The sequence below is a fragment of the Schistosoma haematobium genome, chromosome ZW, assembly GCF_000699445.3.
Source record: "Schistosoma haematobium chromosome ZW, whole genome shotgun sequence".
NCBI classification, from domain to species: Eukaryota; Metazoa; Platyhelminthes; class Trematoda; order Strigeidida; family Schistosomatidae; genus Schistosoma; species Schistosoma haematobium.
Genome location: NC_067195.1, coordinates 61,136,193 through 61,150,031, shown reverse-complemented (window position 1 = coordinate 61,150,031; position 13,839 = coordinate 61,136,193). Strand labels below are relative to the sequence as shown.

The 13,839-nt window shown below is 39.0% G+C and overlaps 2 protein-coding genes across 2 annotated transcripts in view; one reads left to right on the top strand and one right to left on the bottom strand.

The window, feature by feature from the left end:
• The window catches only part of SRC42A_2 (Tyrosine-protein kinase Src42A), a gene marked incomplete at its 3' end in the record, with an annotated part of 60,654 nt that extends 54,750 nt beyond the window's left edge, over nt 1-5,904 (top strand). The window contains exon 8 of the mRNA XM_012938564.3: nt 5,437-5,904. Coding sequence (XP_012794018.3) covers nt 5,437-5,904 — 468 coding nt within the window. The remainder of the gene's footprint in view (nt 1-5,436) is intronic.
• Nucleotides 5,905-7,205: 1,301 nt separating this feature from the next.
• Nucleotides 7,206-10,431, bottom strand: SRP14 (RNA-binding signal recognition particle subunit srp14; the record flags this gene model as incomplete). Its single annotated transcript, XM_051218808.1, has 4 exons — nt 7,206-7,521; nt 10,068-10,186; nt 10,228-10,300; nt 10,339-10,431. 4 exons carry the CDS (start codon nt 10,429-10,431, stop codon nt 7,375-7,377), a joined length of 432 nt encoding a protein of 143 aa, XP_051072087.1. The 3' UTR covers nt 7,206-7,374.
• Nucleotides 10,432-13,839: the final 3,408 nt, after the last annotated feature.

The window sequence follows — 13,839 nt, the reverse complement described above, 5'->3', positions numbered from 1 at the left end:
TGAATGTCAGCAATCCTTCGGAGACAGCGATGATCGAACACAGAGAGTCGTCTAACGTCCTCAACTCGGAGAGGCCAGGTTTCACAAGTATAGAGCAAAACTGCTCTCACCGACGCGTTGTAGATCCGACCTTTTACAGCCAGACTAACATCATGAAGGCACCAACGACGGCCCAGATTGGCATAAGCCGCTCTGGCTTTCACTATACATGCATTGATCTCATCACTCACACCCCCACCAGCACTTATGCAGCTACCCAGATACACGAACTTCTCGACTACGTCTATCTGCTCACCATCCAGGGTGAGTACAGGATTAGGATCCTGCCAGTCTCGTAGAAGTACTTTGCACTTCGAAGGTGCGAAGCACATACCATATCTGCGGACATTGATTGCCAACTGATTAAGTGCGGATTGCATGGCTTGGGCGTTATCGCACAGTAAGATAATATCGTCGAGAAGTCTTTCTCCAGGCAACAGATCCACACCGCCATTACTTACATTCATAAGAACTGTTTCCAGAATGTCATCGATGGCAAAGTTGAAGAGGAATGGTGAGATTGGGCAACCCTGCCTAACCCCACTGCTCGAATGGAACAATGGAGAGAGGTGGTTGTATGCCCTCACTCTTCCTGAGGTGTTTGTATATAGGGCGTTTAGGATGTTAATAAACTTCTCAGGCACACCCTTCTTCAATAGACAATCCCAGAGAACAGTCCTGTCCAACGAATCGAAGGCAGCCCTGATGTCAAGAAACACTACGATTGTTGGCCTTTGATAAGTATGGCGGTGTTCTAACATTTGGCGGAGGGTGAAGATATGATCAATACACCCTCGACCAGAACGAAACCCAGCCTGCTCCTCGCGAGTCAATCTTTCTCGGGTTTTGAACAACCTACAAAGTATGACGGAAGCCAATAGCTTGGACGCAATCGGAAGTAGACTTATCCCCCGATAGTTGTTACAGGAACGACGTGAACCCTTTTTAAAGATAGGGACAACTATCGACTCATTCCATGATGTTGGTACACTCTCTAGTTCCCAAACCTTTGTAAACAACGTCGTCAGTCCCTTAGTCAGAAAGTCACCACCATCTTTAAAAAGAGTCGGAGGTAAGTCATCTGGGCCAGGTGATTTGTAACGCTTCAAGAGTTGGAGTTCCTTGCGGACTTCCTCCTCGTTTGGTGGATCAGTCGTCACCGGCCATGGAGGGCAGGACAGTCTGACCGATGTTGCCGGAGCAGCAGGCCAGTTGAACTGACCTTCGAAAAATTCTGCCCATCGTCCAAGACGTCGATGGATGTTAGTGATTGGCATCCCATCATCCTCGCAGATTGTTTCACTCACACCAGACTTCTTGCTGCCAGTGGCTCGGATGAGTTGGAAGAGCTTCCGGTAGTTACCAGATGCAGCTGCTGCTTCCAGCTCATTAGCACGCTCCGACCACCAGGCTTCTCGGTCCTTACGCAAGCTTTGCCCTATTTCCTTACGTAACATCCTTCGTTTATGGTCAAACTCACGGTCACCCGGAGTAGACCGACGGGCTTCAATGAGTTGTAAGGAACCTGGAGAAACCCAGTGCTTAAAAGCGGGACGTTTCGCAAACCCACAACTGACTGTTCCCGCCATTTTCATGGCGTCATGCAATTGCAACCAATGCTCATCTATACTTTTCGGTGGAGTGGTAGCTAGCCTAGAGGCTAGCTCTGTTCGATACTTACTTGCAACAGAAGTTGCAACCAGCTTTCTAATATCAATCCGTTGATGGCGGTCACTTCGTTGTCCACTGAAAAGTAAGGTAAGATTGGCGCAGACCAAGGCATTGTCAGAGTCCAGATAGGTACTCCAAAAGGAGCGGCAGTCTTGTACACAACCACGCCAGCGGTAGCTGATCGCGATGTGATCAATCTGAGTCCAGGCTTGAGATGCAGAGGGAGGACGCCAGGTGGCACATCGGCGATGACTGTGCCGAAAGTTAGTGCTAGCCAGAAACAGGTTGTGGTCTGTGCAAAGTTGCAGTAGACGGTCCCCGTTATCTGTCCTGCGACCAACGAGTCCCCATCGGCCACCTAAACGACTCTCTTCTGTGCCTAGACGCCCGACCTGAGCATTCAAGTCTCCGGCTAGTACTACAATATCTGTCGAACGCACTTTCTGGAGAAGAACAGATAACTGGTGGTAAAACTCATCCTTGATTGCATCCGGGCTGCAATCTCGGAGCGTAGGCGGAGATGACGAAAAGACATCGTTTCTCACGCCGATTTCTTCTCTTTTTAATTGAACTTTCTAATCTAACAGCACATAACCGATTGTTAATGGGGATCCAATCGACTAGTGCTGCCTCAGCTCTAGCGCTTAGTGCGACACCAACGCCAGCAAGACCAGACGAAGATGCCACAGGGTCCCCGGATAAGCGCACGTAAAACAAGCTTTTTGAAGTGATAGATGTAGAGCGAATTTGTAGTACTTCACCAGAGTCTTGAATACGGGTCTCGGATAGACAGCAGACATCGATATGAAGACTTTCCAAAGACATAGCCATCCCTATCTGTTGTCCAACCTGCATATGTGTGGGAACGTTGAAGGCAGCCAGTTTGAATGGCGCACGTGGTCTCAGAAAAACTGCTTCAGTACTCATATTCGGTGGTAACATACAATTTTCAACCGGACAGTGACACGAGAACGTTTAGATACAGTCGAATTTCCACCAAAGACGAGCCGCCGTATAAGTATAAAAGAGGGTGAATAATGTGGAAAATAATAATAATAATAATAATAATAATAATAATAATAATAATAATAATAATAATAATAATAATAATAATAATAATAATGACAATAATTATAATGATAATAATTTGAATCAATTGATCGAAGCGAGAAAAGTAATTTCCATAGACATAGAGAGTTCATCATTTGTGTGTGGGCTGTGATACTGCCCGGGTGCCCAAACCGAAGCAGGTGGTTATCTTAGGGAGCCACTCCCCGAGCCTTTGACCTAAAGGTCTAACCCACAAGGCAGTGGAGCATCGTAAGGAGATGCAATCCCATGGTAGCCGGTGACCAACGATTGGTTCATACGCCATTTGTCCCCGCAGGATACTGGAGCCCATGTGCACCATTGGTTTGTGATCCGGTTAAAGCGCCGGACATTCGCTTTTCGTCCTCTCATTTTCGTAAACAACACCCCCGCCACGAGAAGGCAATGAGTAGGACTTCCCTGGCAGAGGCTGTATACGCGCGGCCGTGTGAGAGTATTTCGAGAGGGAAAGCGGACTCTCCCGACTCTCGGCCGTACAAGGGCATTAGGGGGCATTCATTATTTAGACACATAAACATTGGTACGAGGAGGCACCAAACAGATATGCGCTACATAAATCATTCAATTTTTGTGAGGGCTGGGATTGTGCCTGGTTGCTAAAACTGAAGCAGGTGGTTGTTTAGGGGGCCACACCCCAAGAGGGAGAGTCGACTCTTCCCACTCTCAGCCGTACCAGGGCGTTTGGGGGCTGATATAAATAATATATAGTGTTATCGTCATTTCGCACCCACCTCCAAATACTCTAATTTATTTTATGTGGATCGAAAGCACTGGACGGCCGTTTCGTTCTAGTATTGGACTCCTCAGCAGGATGCGTCCACGATGCCTTACGCGGGACTCGAACCCGAGACACTCGGTCTTGTGCGCGAACACCGAACCTCCGGACCACTGGGCCGGCATCCAACGGTGTTAATATCTAACTCCAATCTCCACAAACCCCTATTCTGATAGTTCTTCTTGGGTGTTGGTTTTGAAGGCTGCATCGAGTCTCATGTCAGCTCATCTAACGACCTTGTTTCTATATGCTGATCAGGTTCTCTTTTTTTCTGTAGATTTACTAGGTATGTTACATTCTATTTTTGAGAAACTACATTTTGGTATATTGAATGAATATATGTTTGAACTTGGTTTCATAGATATCGGCGGACTTTTTATCACTGTTAATTAGTTTCATGTTTTAGCAATGTTTGATTTTATTTCCATATACTTTACAAACAGTTTTCACTACGAGGAATTGTTTCATTTTTAACAATGAACTGTAGAAAATAGGGAAGAAATAAACTTCATCTTGTGAAAGAGAGCTATCGTTCGGTTACTTTTACTTTGGTCTCGAATAAGTGACTTACTTATCGCACCTACTTGTAAGTAGTGTAATGTTAAGTGTGAATTTTACCAGCTTGCTTTCAATGTAGGAACCATCTTTAACCTCGATGACTTTTTGCTATATTTATCGATATTGACATTGATACTCGATAATTTATAACTCTCGGATTACAATTCCCCTTATACTTAAGTTGCCTCCACTCGTTTTGTAGATTCAATTATGTAAGCACTTAATGAATTTAATAGTTCATTTTGGTATATGTACTTAGATAGTTTAAACAAAAAAGTCCTTTATTGCTTTGTGATAAGTAACTTATCTGTAAGTGGTATATTTCAACCTATATTTTCTTATGTCTAATGAAAATGTTTTTCCGAACGTCATTAGATAAAATAATCTTGTGTATTATGAAGCGATTCCTAATTGTCTTTAACTACCAGGCATTTATTTTTTGAACTTCGTAAATCCAAAGTGCTTTCACTTTTATCACTCGTTTTTGGTGCCAAAAATGTGAAGGTTTTCCTATGTTAGAAGTTGCTTGAGCACATAAATTCACACTGATATACTCAATCATATATTTATAAATGTCGCGAAACCAGTTCACATTAATGGTGATCAAAATGTGAAATATTCAAATCTTTCTAGGTATATTGGGTTTTTTACACCGAGCAATCGGACTAAAATAACTAAATGGGTGTGAAACGATTACATAGAAGTGCATGACGCTATCTAAATGCCAATTTTGTTTAGTTTCATTGAACAGATTTTAGTTATCACGCTAAAGGTGACTGTAGAAATTAGAATTATTTTTGACAGTGCTACGTGATCACATGATTCAGTTAGATATCTCAATATCCTGCAGTTGTCTTCAGACAACGCATCATAAGTATAGGTCTAAATGGACCGATTCCCGAGAATACCTTTCCATGCAGTATAGATCATTGGCTAACCAAACCAGACAGTCAATGGGATGACAATAAGAGATCTGCGATTAAGTCTTCTAGCTCATAAAACTTGTCAGCAGAATGTATTTGTGTTAAACATGGATCTCCTCCACCCTGCTATGCTTTGGAAACCGAATCCACTGTTGTATCATATATTTTCTCTATACACCTAGTTCACCTCTACTTTATTTGATTTGATGTGCGAAATCGCGAATGCATTTGATTTAGTCGGATTTCAAGCTGTTGTAAATAGTCATTAAAGACCTTTATTTTTGGATATTATAATCCCCATTTTTACTTCCATTTATATAAACCTCTATAAGCTGTTATTAATTTTTTTTTAAATTCTAGAACAGAGAATATGTAGCACATGCAGGAGCTAGATTCCCTATAAAGTGGACATCACCTGAAGCAGCTAATTATTCACGTTTTACCATAAAGTCTGACGTGTGGTCTTTTGGCATTCTGTTGACTGAAATAGTCACATATGGTCGTTCTCCTTATCCAGGAATGCATAATGCTGAAGTCCTCAGACAAGTGGATGCTGGATACCGCATGTCGAAACCACCCGGTTGCCCACCAGAATTATATGACCTTATGCTAGAATGTTGGGCAGCTGATGAAAATAAACGACCATCTTTTGCAACAATCCACTTTCGTTTGGAACAGTTCTGCGAAGATGAACAACCAGCCTATAGAAATGCAAATACCAATATCCATAGTCATCCTAATGGAAATTCAATAGTAGCTTTGCAAAATAAACAAAATCCCTCCTCTGGAGCCTACCACAACCACATCGAGATTTCTGTATCACCATAACTTTTAGATTCTTGGTATAGTGACAAATCAGTGTCCTGAATTGAATGATAATAACCGCAGTGATTCGGCACTTACAACTTTGTTTCTATCAAATCATGTAAATTTAATTCCATCTACTTGTAAATATGAATACCAAATATTGATGTTCAAGTATAGGGACTATTTGTATGACAGACTAGTCATGAAAATCGGAACCAACCAAATAGCTTCTCGAAGCAATATGTACTTCTGTTTGTTGATAACTCGTTTCAATTATTATACAAATTATTTTGTACCACGTTATGTTTATCCCTCCCTGATCTAACCAACTGTTGACTTCTTGTTTGGCCATTTGCTTGTTCTCTATGCTAAAGCCTAGGTTTTTTTACTCAGTCTCTTCTATAAATAAATCAATATCCCGACCCTTCAAGTTTTTATTGATACTGTGACCCTAAGTATATACTACAAAATACTATTGGTAGTAGTAAATTTCAGGAAAAGGGGCTATCTTGGAGTTACCAGATGTTTTCCAGTGTGCCAAGTAAAATAACATTCATGACTACGCGATTCGAGTGTCTTATTGGTACCATCGACCGATATAAGTTAAACAAGCATCGAGAATCTGAAGTCACTAGACAGCCGTCTTGTCCTAGTATGAGACTCCTCAGGAGTGGACACTCATGACTCCGCGACGGGGCGCCGAACCAAGACCCTTTGGTCTTGCGCATAACCTCTAGACCACTGAATTAGTATCCAATGGTGTAAGTTTATCTTTAACCAGCTTACGGTAATCTGTTGAAGACTAATGACCCATAGCCAGGGAAGTAGCTGAGCTGAACATTCATCCTGTCAACTCGGGCAGTTGATAAACATATGTGTGATTACTCTGCATATTCACTTGCTTCTAGGACTCCGAGGTGTAAAGTATATTTCTAGTGTGAGATGTAATACCGAATTAACAGAAAATATCTAGCAAACTGATAGTCACAAGGTGCCCTTAGAGTTGTACTATCTCGCTGGTTGATAAAGCATTGCTAACTTAGAGGACTTCTGTCTAAACTCTTTATCTATTACTGATAGAACTAGTACTTTGGTATGCATCTAACTCTAGTAATGAAACTTTCAGTATTAGACATTTGTGATGGGTTTTCAAGTTGCTTATGACTGCTTTTTTCAGACAATTTCGTAGTAAGTTGGAATTAAATATAAACTACCAGTTTACCTCTTTCGGAGTACAAAAAACAGATCAAGGTGTTGATCAGAAATGCATTGTTTCTACTTTTTTTGTAGGCCCACTAAACAGGTGGCAGAAGTTATACATGTACAAAGCATTACCATTTATTTAATTTACACGAAAGTCTAAGGGTACACACATTTTTATTATATCACCAACATGACCGGAAATTGAATACAATATTATGTACAGAGAACTGAAAATAAATACATTAAGTATGATGAAATTGGTCAAAATCCCGAATATTATGTATTGCATTAGCCTTTTTCTGTCTTGGGTCGATTGAGTTTACTTGATATATTTGTCGACTTTACACGTTTATCACGTTTTTTCAAACCATCAATATTAGCTTTCAGGAGATTGGAATAAGCTTGATTGAATCTATTCATGTCCTTCTGGTGAACCTATTTCAAATAATTACAGAAACTTTTATTTAATTATTCAAATTTTCGTACCAATAATTCGAAAAGTGAGATTAGTCTTACACCTCATAAATGTATTTGTTCCTTCCATGTACTTGTGAATTATATCGTTAAGAATCCTAAATTTGTGTTTTCTTATTCTCTGGTTGTGATTTATTATATTTTTAAATCTATTTTCGTTACTGATTATTAGTATAATGGCGATCGTCGTTTTTATCTTTAAAAAGGAGCCACTTAGTTTATTCAACACCTATGAGGGTTTAAGTGTATTTCTGATTTCTTCCAAACGATTGACGCTTATCATACTCCATAGATTATGCTGAACCGAGGACTGGTCTGTGAGGAGTGAACATATGTATTCTTCAGGTCATGGACGTGTTGATTATATATTTATCTCCCCCAGGAAGTTTATTAACATCTTAAAGGTTCTTCATAAACCCATCAGGCAGGTTAGAACATATAGCCATTTTTCTTAACTGTTTCGTTTCAGTAGCAGATATGATAGGTTTGCCTTATCTCACCACTCGCCTCTAACTTTGTTGTCAGTGACACTGAAAACAGCCCTAAAGGCAGTACATGACGGTGGTGTAGATATGTTACTAGAAGAGGGTCTTTGACTTCAAGTATGCGGATGGCAACGTTTTAATGTGCGGTGTGCAAATTATTGAAATCGTACTTAGTCAGTTAGGAATTACAGTCTTTAATTACGGCATTTCATTCACACTTTCGAAACACCAAACATTGCTGCAAAACATGCAGGAGCCTGTGTACGTATCCACATTTCGTGACGAGTTAGGAATAATTGGATAGTTATGAGATTCCGAGGGGGTTAAGTGGCAAACTGATCTACACATATAGTGGAAGCTAGCGTCTTTGGCCACTCGGGGGGCGTCATGATGTTCCTCACAATACATAAGGTAGATTTTGTACCGTCGACAGTAATTCTAGCGTATTCTTGTGTAACCTGACCACTTTGAGCTAAGAATTTTTGGAGACCTGGGCGTATGGTCAGCACTGTCTCAAAAGCATTGCTCGTATCCAGTGACAATACTGTGTAAGTGATATTGGGCAGTTATGACAATTTAATTGGTGTCTAATTCAGTAACCCAGTAATGTTTACACAAATGTCATCACAACGGTTTTCAAAGGCTGCCTTATTTCCCGATGCTAAGACGGTGGTATAATAAATAGTAAAATAGGATTAATATATGCAAGCCCATCATCTCTCGGTTGGGGTCTTACAAGTGATACAACTCCGTGACTTGATACGTTATCAAACGTGGTTTGCAACACAAGTCAATGGACCAACTGATTTGTTAGTGTTTTGCGACCTACGTGTGCGTTAACTGAATAAATAATAAGAATTATATTTTTACCAAAGATCTCGATATTTCGAGTTTCCCATTTTACCATTTCCTAATCCCTAGTGATCTGGAGAGTGAATAGACGATATAGATATAATCCAGTTAGATATTAGAAGCTGATGAGCCAGCCGTTCGAATAAACGAACTAAGAATAAGAACATGGCATCCTCAATACTAGATTAGTGGTATAGATACATTCGGTCCCTTACACATTAAAACGAGCTGACAAATATCAGTGAGTTTGGTTGAAATCAGTAAAAATGTCCAACAATTAGCAATACCACTTTCCTAACACTGAAGTAATATAGATTACGGAAGATAAATAAAAGGAAAAAGCAGCAAAATCCGGGGACCCTAGAAAATTAAATGACCAGTACTCTTGAAGTGAGACTTAAGTACATGAATAAATGGGTTATTCAATAAGACATTTAAATAAGAGGATCGTTATATCATTAAACTTTGGGAAGACAGCATTTAGTGATATCTAGAATCTGAAAAACATATCATAACTCACGAGCTATTTCACCATCTAAAGCAGAACGACTATTTCTACAATAATAATCCTGGAATTACAACGATGTCGTATTAACAAGACGATCAATTATATCACGAGTTTAATCCTAAAAACGGTGGATGACTTTTACAGGTTGAAGCGCTTTACTTTTATATGATACCCTCATGTCTGTATCAACCATTGGGTTTGTACCAACCAATGAGTTTTACGAGACGAGTAATAGCAGTGCACCAAACATCAGAACAACCATGTTAGCAATTTTAATACTGTGAAGTACTTCATATAATATTGTATGTGAGTGCATTCAACATATTCTGAAATGAGGGACAACTTAGAAGAATTACTTACGTGCAACTAAGTACGGCTATACGAAGTAACAGTCATTCACTCTAAAGCGATAGTTATTAAATTGTTCGGACCGAAACTTGAGTGATACAGTGGAGTCACACCCGCTAAAAACAATCTAGGTTTTTTAGGTACAATACTGCCGCCACCAGGTAAGACTAGACGAATACTGAGGCTGAAACCTACAACTCGCACAAATGCTGCCGGAAAACTTCAATAAAATCAGTTTACTAACGAAGAAGTGAATAAAAGGTCGCTCCATAATATAATTTTCAAAGCCCAGTACACAGTAATTATAAACTCACCACAGTACTAATTTTCTGGTTTCCTAATGTAGCTCGAAGAAGACAGCTATTTTCGTTAGTTACATGAACATCCTTTACTTTTTGAACCCGCTTGGGAATAGGTTTAACTCGACCATCATCTAAACGTAGGAAAACATAAAGTACAAGAAAAAACACTTACATCTTTTCATTGTAATATACAGTGATCCGCTAGACTTTGACTGATTGAAAAGCTTGTGAAGGGATGTGAGGAACTGGAATTCTATAAGAAAATTAAAATAGCATAACTGACTGTGTCATTGTCCAGCAACATTCTGACGAGTGTAGCGCAAACATTTGAAAACACTCCGCAGACGACACGTCTGAAAATTCTTTCAATGTACATCGTCATCAGTTGTAGGAGACAATAATAGTAGTGCTAAAGGCTTTTCTTCTGACTTTATTGATGCGAACGTCTGAAAATGGTTTGGTGCGTTATTTTGCATCTGAAGAACTATTACTATATCTGAATACCTCAAGATTATCGTGGGTATATAAAATATATGGTAGATTTCTCATTGTCGCCAACCATTAGAAGCATTTAGTCATGAAAAGTTAGAAGACGATCACTGGCAAACTATAGTGTTTGAATCAGTCGGTCTCGATACTGGTAGGTTTTCTGACTGATAATCGGACATGCCGACTGATGTTCTTAATGGTTCCGAATGAAATATCTACTCCACATCTCTGATAAAGTATAAAAATGTAACTTCTCTGATGATATGATACCTAAAGGTTTCTAGCATTTTCACTTTTTAAAGCATCTCCTTCAGGATCGTTTATGCCAACAAATCTTGGTCGACATACATGTTTAAAATTTTTTGTGAATATCCGTCGTTAGACTGCAGTCAAATTCCTCTTATCGGTTTGTTTTATCACTTATTTTATTCTGAATGGGTGTTTCACGGTTGGTAATCTTTTCAATATTATAAACTACCTAATTATTACATAATACATTACTTTACTGCTAGATCTACCTCATTAGTTGTTCACCTGAAAGATATATTATCAAGTGAGTCAAGTAGGGTATCCTTCGGATTTAATAATCAGTGCAATAACCACTATCCAATCCCTGATTTTGGCTGTTGTTATATAGTGATCATGTTATCATGTAAATCTTGTTCTCTGTCTTTCACATAAATGTAGAAATGGCATAGAGCTGCTCTGTCTGATTGCTAAATTTTCATGTGACATTTGTAACAAAAGTATGGGAGTTGGAAGTGATAGTTGACTTCAGATTTTTCAGCTAATGAGCAGTCTTTAGTGGTGATCTCAGAGTCTTGAAACTTATATTACCTAGAAGTGAACAAATGTCCCAGTCTTATTTTGTCCCATCTTGAAGTTCGTCAACAATATCAAGATAGGTAAGCTCAGGACCGGAGACAGGTGTAAATATCAGTGGTCTAGTGGAGATTACCGTCGTTTTAGCTTCAGTTAAAAGTTAAACTCTCCTATCCGCGCATGTCATTAGTTAAGACTAGGGTCACTCCCCTATATATAAAATAGAATAAGTGAAGGTAGATAGGATTATTTTCTTGCTTCTATGGGGCAGGTTACACTTGCCTCACAAAACGATTACATTCCAAACGCACCTCAAAACACTGATCTCTGAGGCTTTTAAAAGGAGCATGCTTAACGTTCACCAGTTCAATGTAAGAGCAGTTGATCAACTCTAAACACTTTCTTCAAAATAATTTATGCAATCAAAAGAACCGGACCAATCCACAAATTGAAGCCCGAACCACGGATCCTCCATTAACTCTACTTCTCCCCCGCAGCAGGTTTTGGTTTTCTCTTGTTTTTGTTTTCATTTTGTAGTTTCAAACTGTAGTCAGTTATTATCCCTTATCAACTTTTCGTGGTCATTGTTTAATTGTTATTATGATCTTTGCATTAAGTCCTCAGTTGGCTGTTATATGATCACTGAATGGTTGTCCCATAAGAGCCATTGATCTTGAAAGCTATAGACTGAATTATCGGTATAACGAAGTGCCAGCTCATGTTAATCAAAACAAGAGAACAAAGATTTTCACGGTCGTTACAACTTGTTCAGTGCTTGGAAGTAGTTTCAGTCAGTACAGTGAAGAAAATTAATCAAAATGATTACCGTTCACCTATTCTTCCTTTTAACGGAATGCAAGCTGCTTCTTTTCATATAACCGTGCTAATGTCCTAAAATAAATTTCTATCGCTCTTGTTTCCACAGGAAGCTCGAAAGTGATACGTATTGTTCTGTCACCGTTTAAATACTATATTACCCGATCACTTCAGATTTTTGTATATGCGACAAAACTATCAATGTCAATCAGCAAGTAGTATGACTCTGGAGAACTTTGTAGACCTTCGAAAATAACTGAAGCACCAATAGGATAATCTTTTATTGACTTCACAGCCATCCCGAAAGAAGAAAACGCCGTTGTTAAATGTAATGTTCTTGATGACTGAGAAGAGCTAGGTTCATCGAGAATGTTCACTACAACTTTGCACAATGATATGATACTGCTAGAAGTATCATCTAGTAATCACAAGTAGTCAACTTCGTTATGTCAACTAGTAATACCCAGAACTATCAAAAGTGTATTCTAACAGTTTTTGAAGCAAAGAGAATATCGTGGGCACAATCGAAGTTACTAAATTTGGAATTTGAGTTAAGTGCAGAATAATATACGGAGAAAGCGTCATTTGACACCAGCACCACAACCACCACAGCCTAAATGGATATCCGATATTCTGTAATCTGTCTTACGATTTTTCCGTATGTATATAGTGTGTCTGTCCGATTCTGTGATGGGAATGGACTGTGTATGATTTTTTTTCCTGGAATTATATTCGATCATCTTTTCGGTTTTACGTAGCTAAACTATTACCATCTAGAGTTTACACCGTAGATCAGTTAGGACGAATACAACAGATAAGTGGGCAATATATAACGTTCATAAAGCTTAAGTTCTGGTAGAGAATAAAGTCCTACTGAATATCCATGGGCATTTAGTTAAATCCTGATCGTAAAAAGATTATTATTTAGGTTTCAGTCCTCCAGAAACCTAACTTTTCTTAGATTAACAAACAAGCTTAGAAACACAACACAGAAATATATCGTGTGGAATTCATACTACCTTTGAAAACACCGAAAACTATACAACACAGTCCTACTAGTGTGAATTACCAACTTGTGAAAAGCTGCATGAACAGAAAGTAAACGTTTAGGTTAGCAAGCGGTATGTTTATTGAATGGCAAAATAATTTGACAGTCTTTCATATGAAAGGAGAGATTGCAAGCACCCTAGTTTAAGTTATATACAGCTGTTACGTCCAAAATCTGCTCTATTCCGTCCTTGAAGGGCGGTAGGTCACTACTCTCGTAGCTTTCGGCCCAGACAACAAGAAAGTCGAATTCTAGTTCAGGTACCAAAATTTTGTTCATAAATTGCAAGTGATCAACCCACATATATTCTTCTGATAATAATTGTGGCAACTTCAATGAAAGCCTTATAATTTTTCAGAGGAAGATTTCGCAAATACCAAACTAAAGCAAGATCAAGCTTATACAATGTGAACATGCAAACTAACCATGTTAAAGATTGAATAAAAAAACACGAAAGAATAGTGATATTCAGAATAACGATTGCTGGTCATTTATATACTTTGAGTTTTTTCCGTTAAAAAAATCTTATCTCGTTTTCTGTCAAGTGATCTATGGTCACGCTCGAACTAAGGCCAAACGAGTAAACATTCCTCGAGATAATTCTTCGAA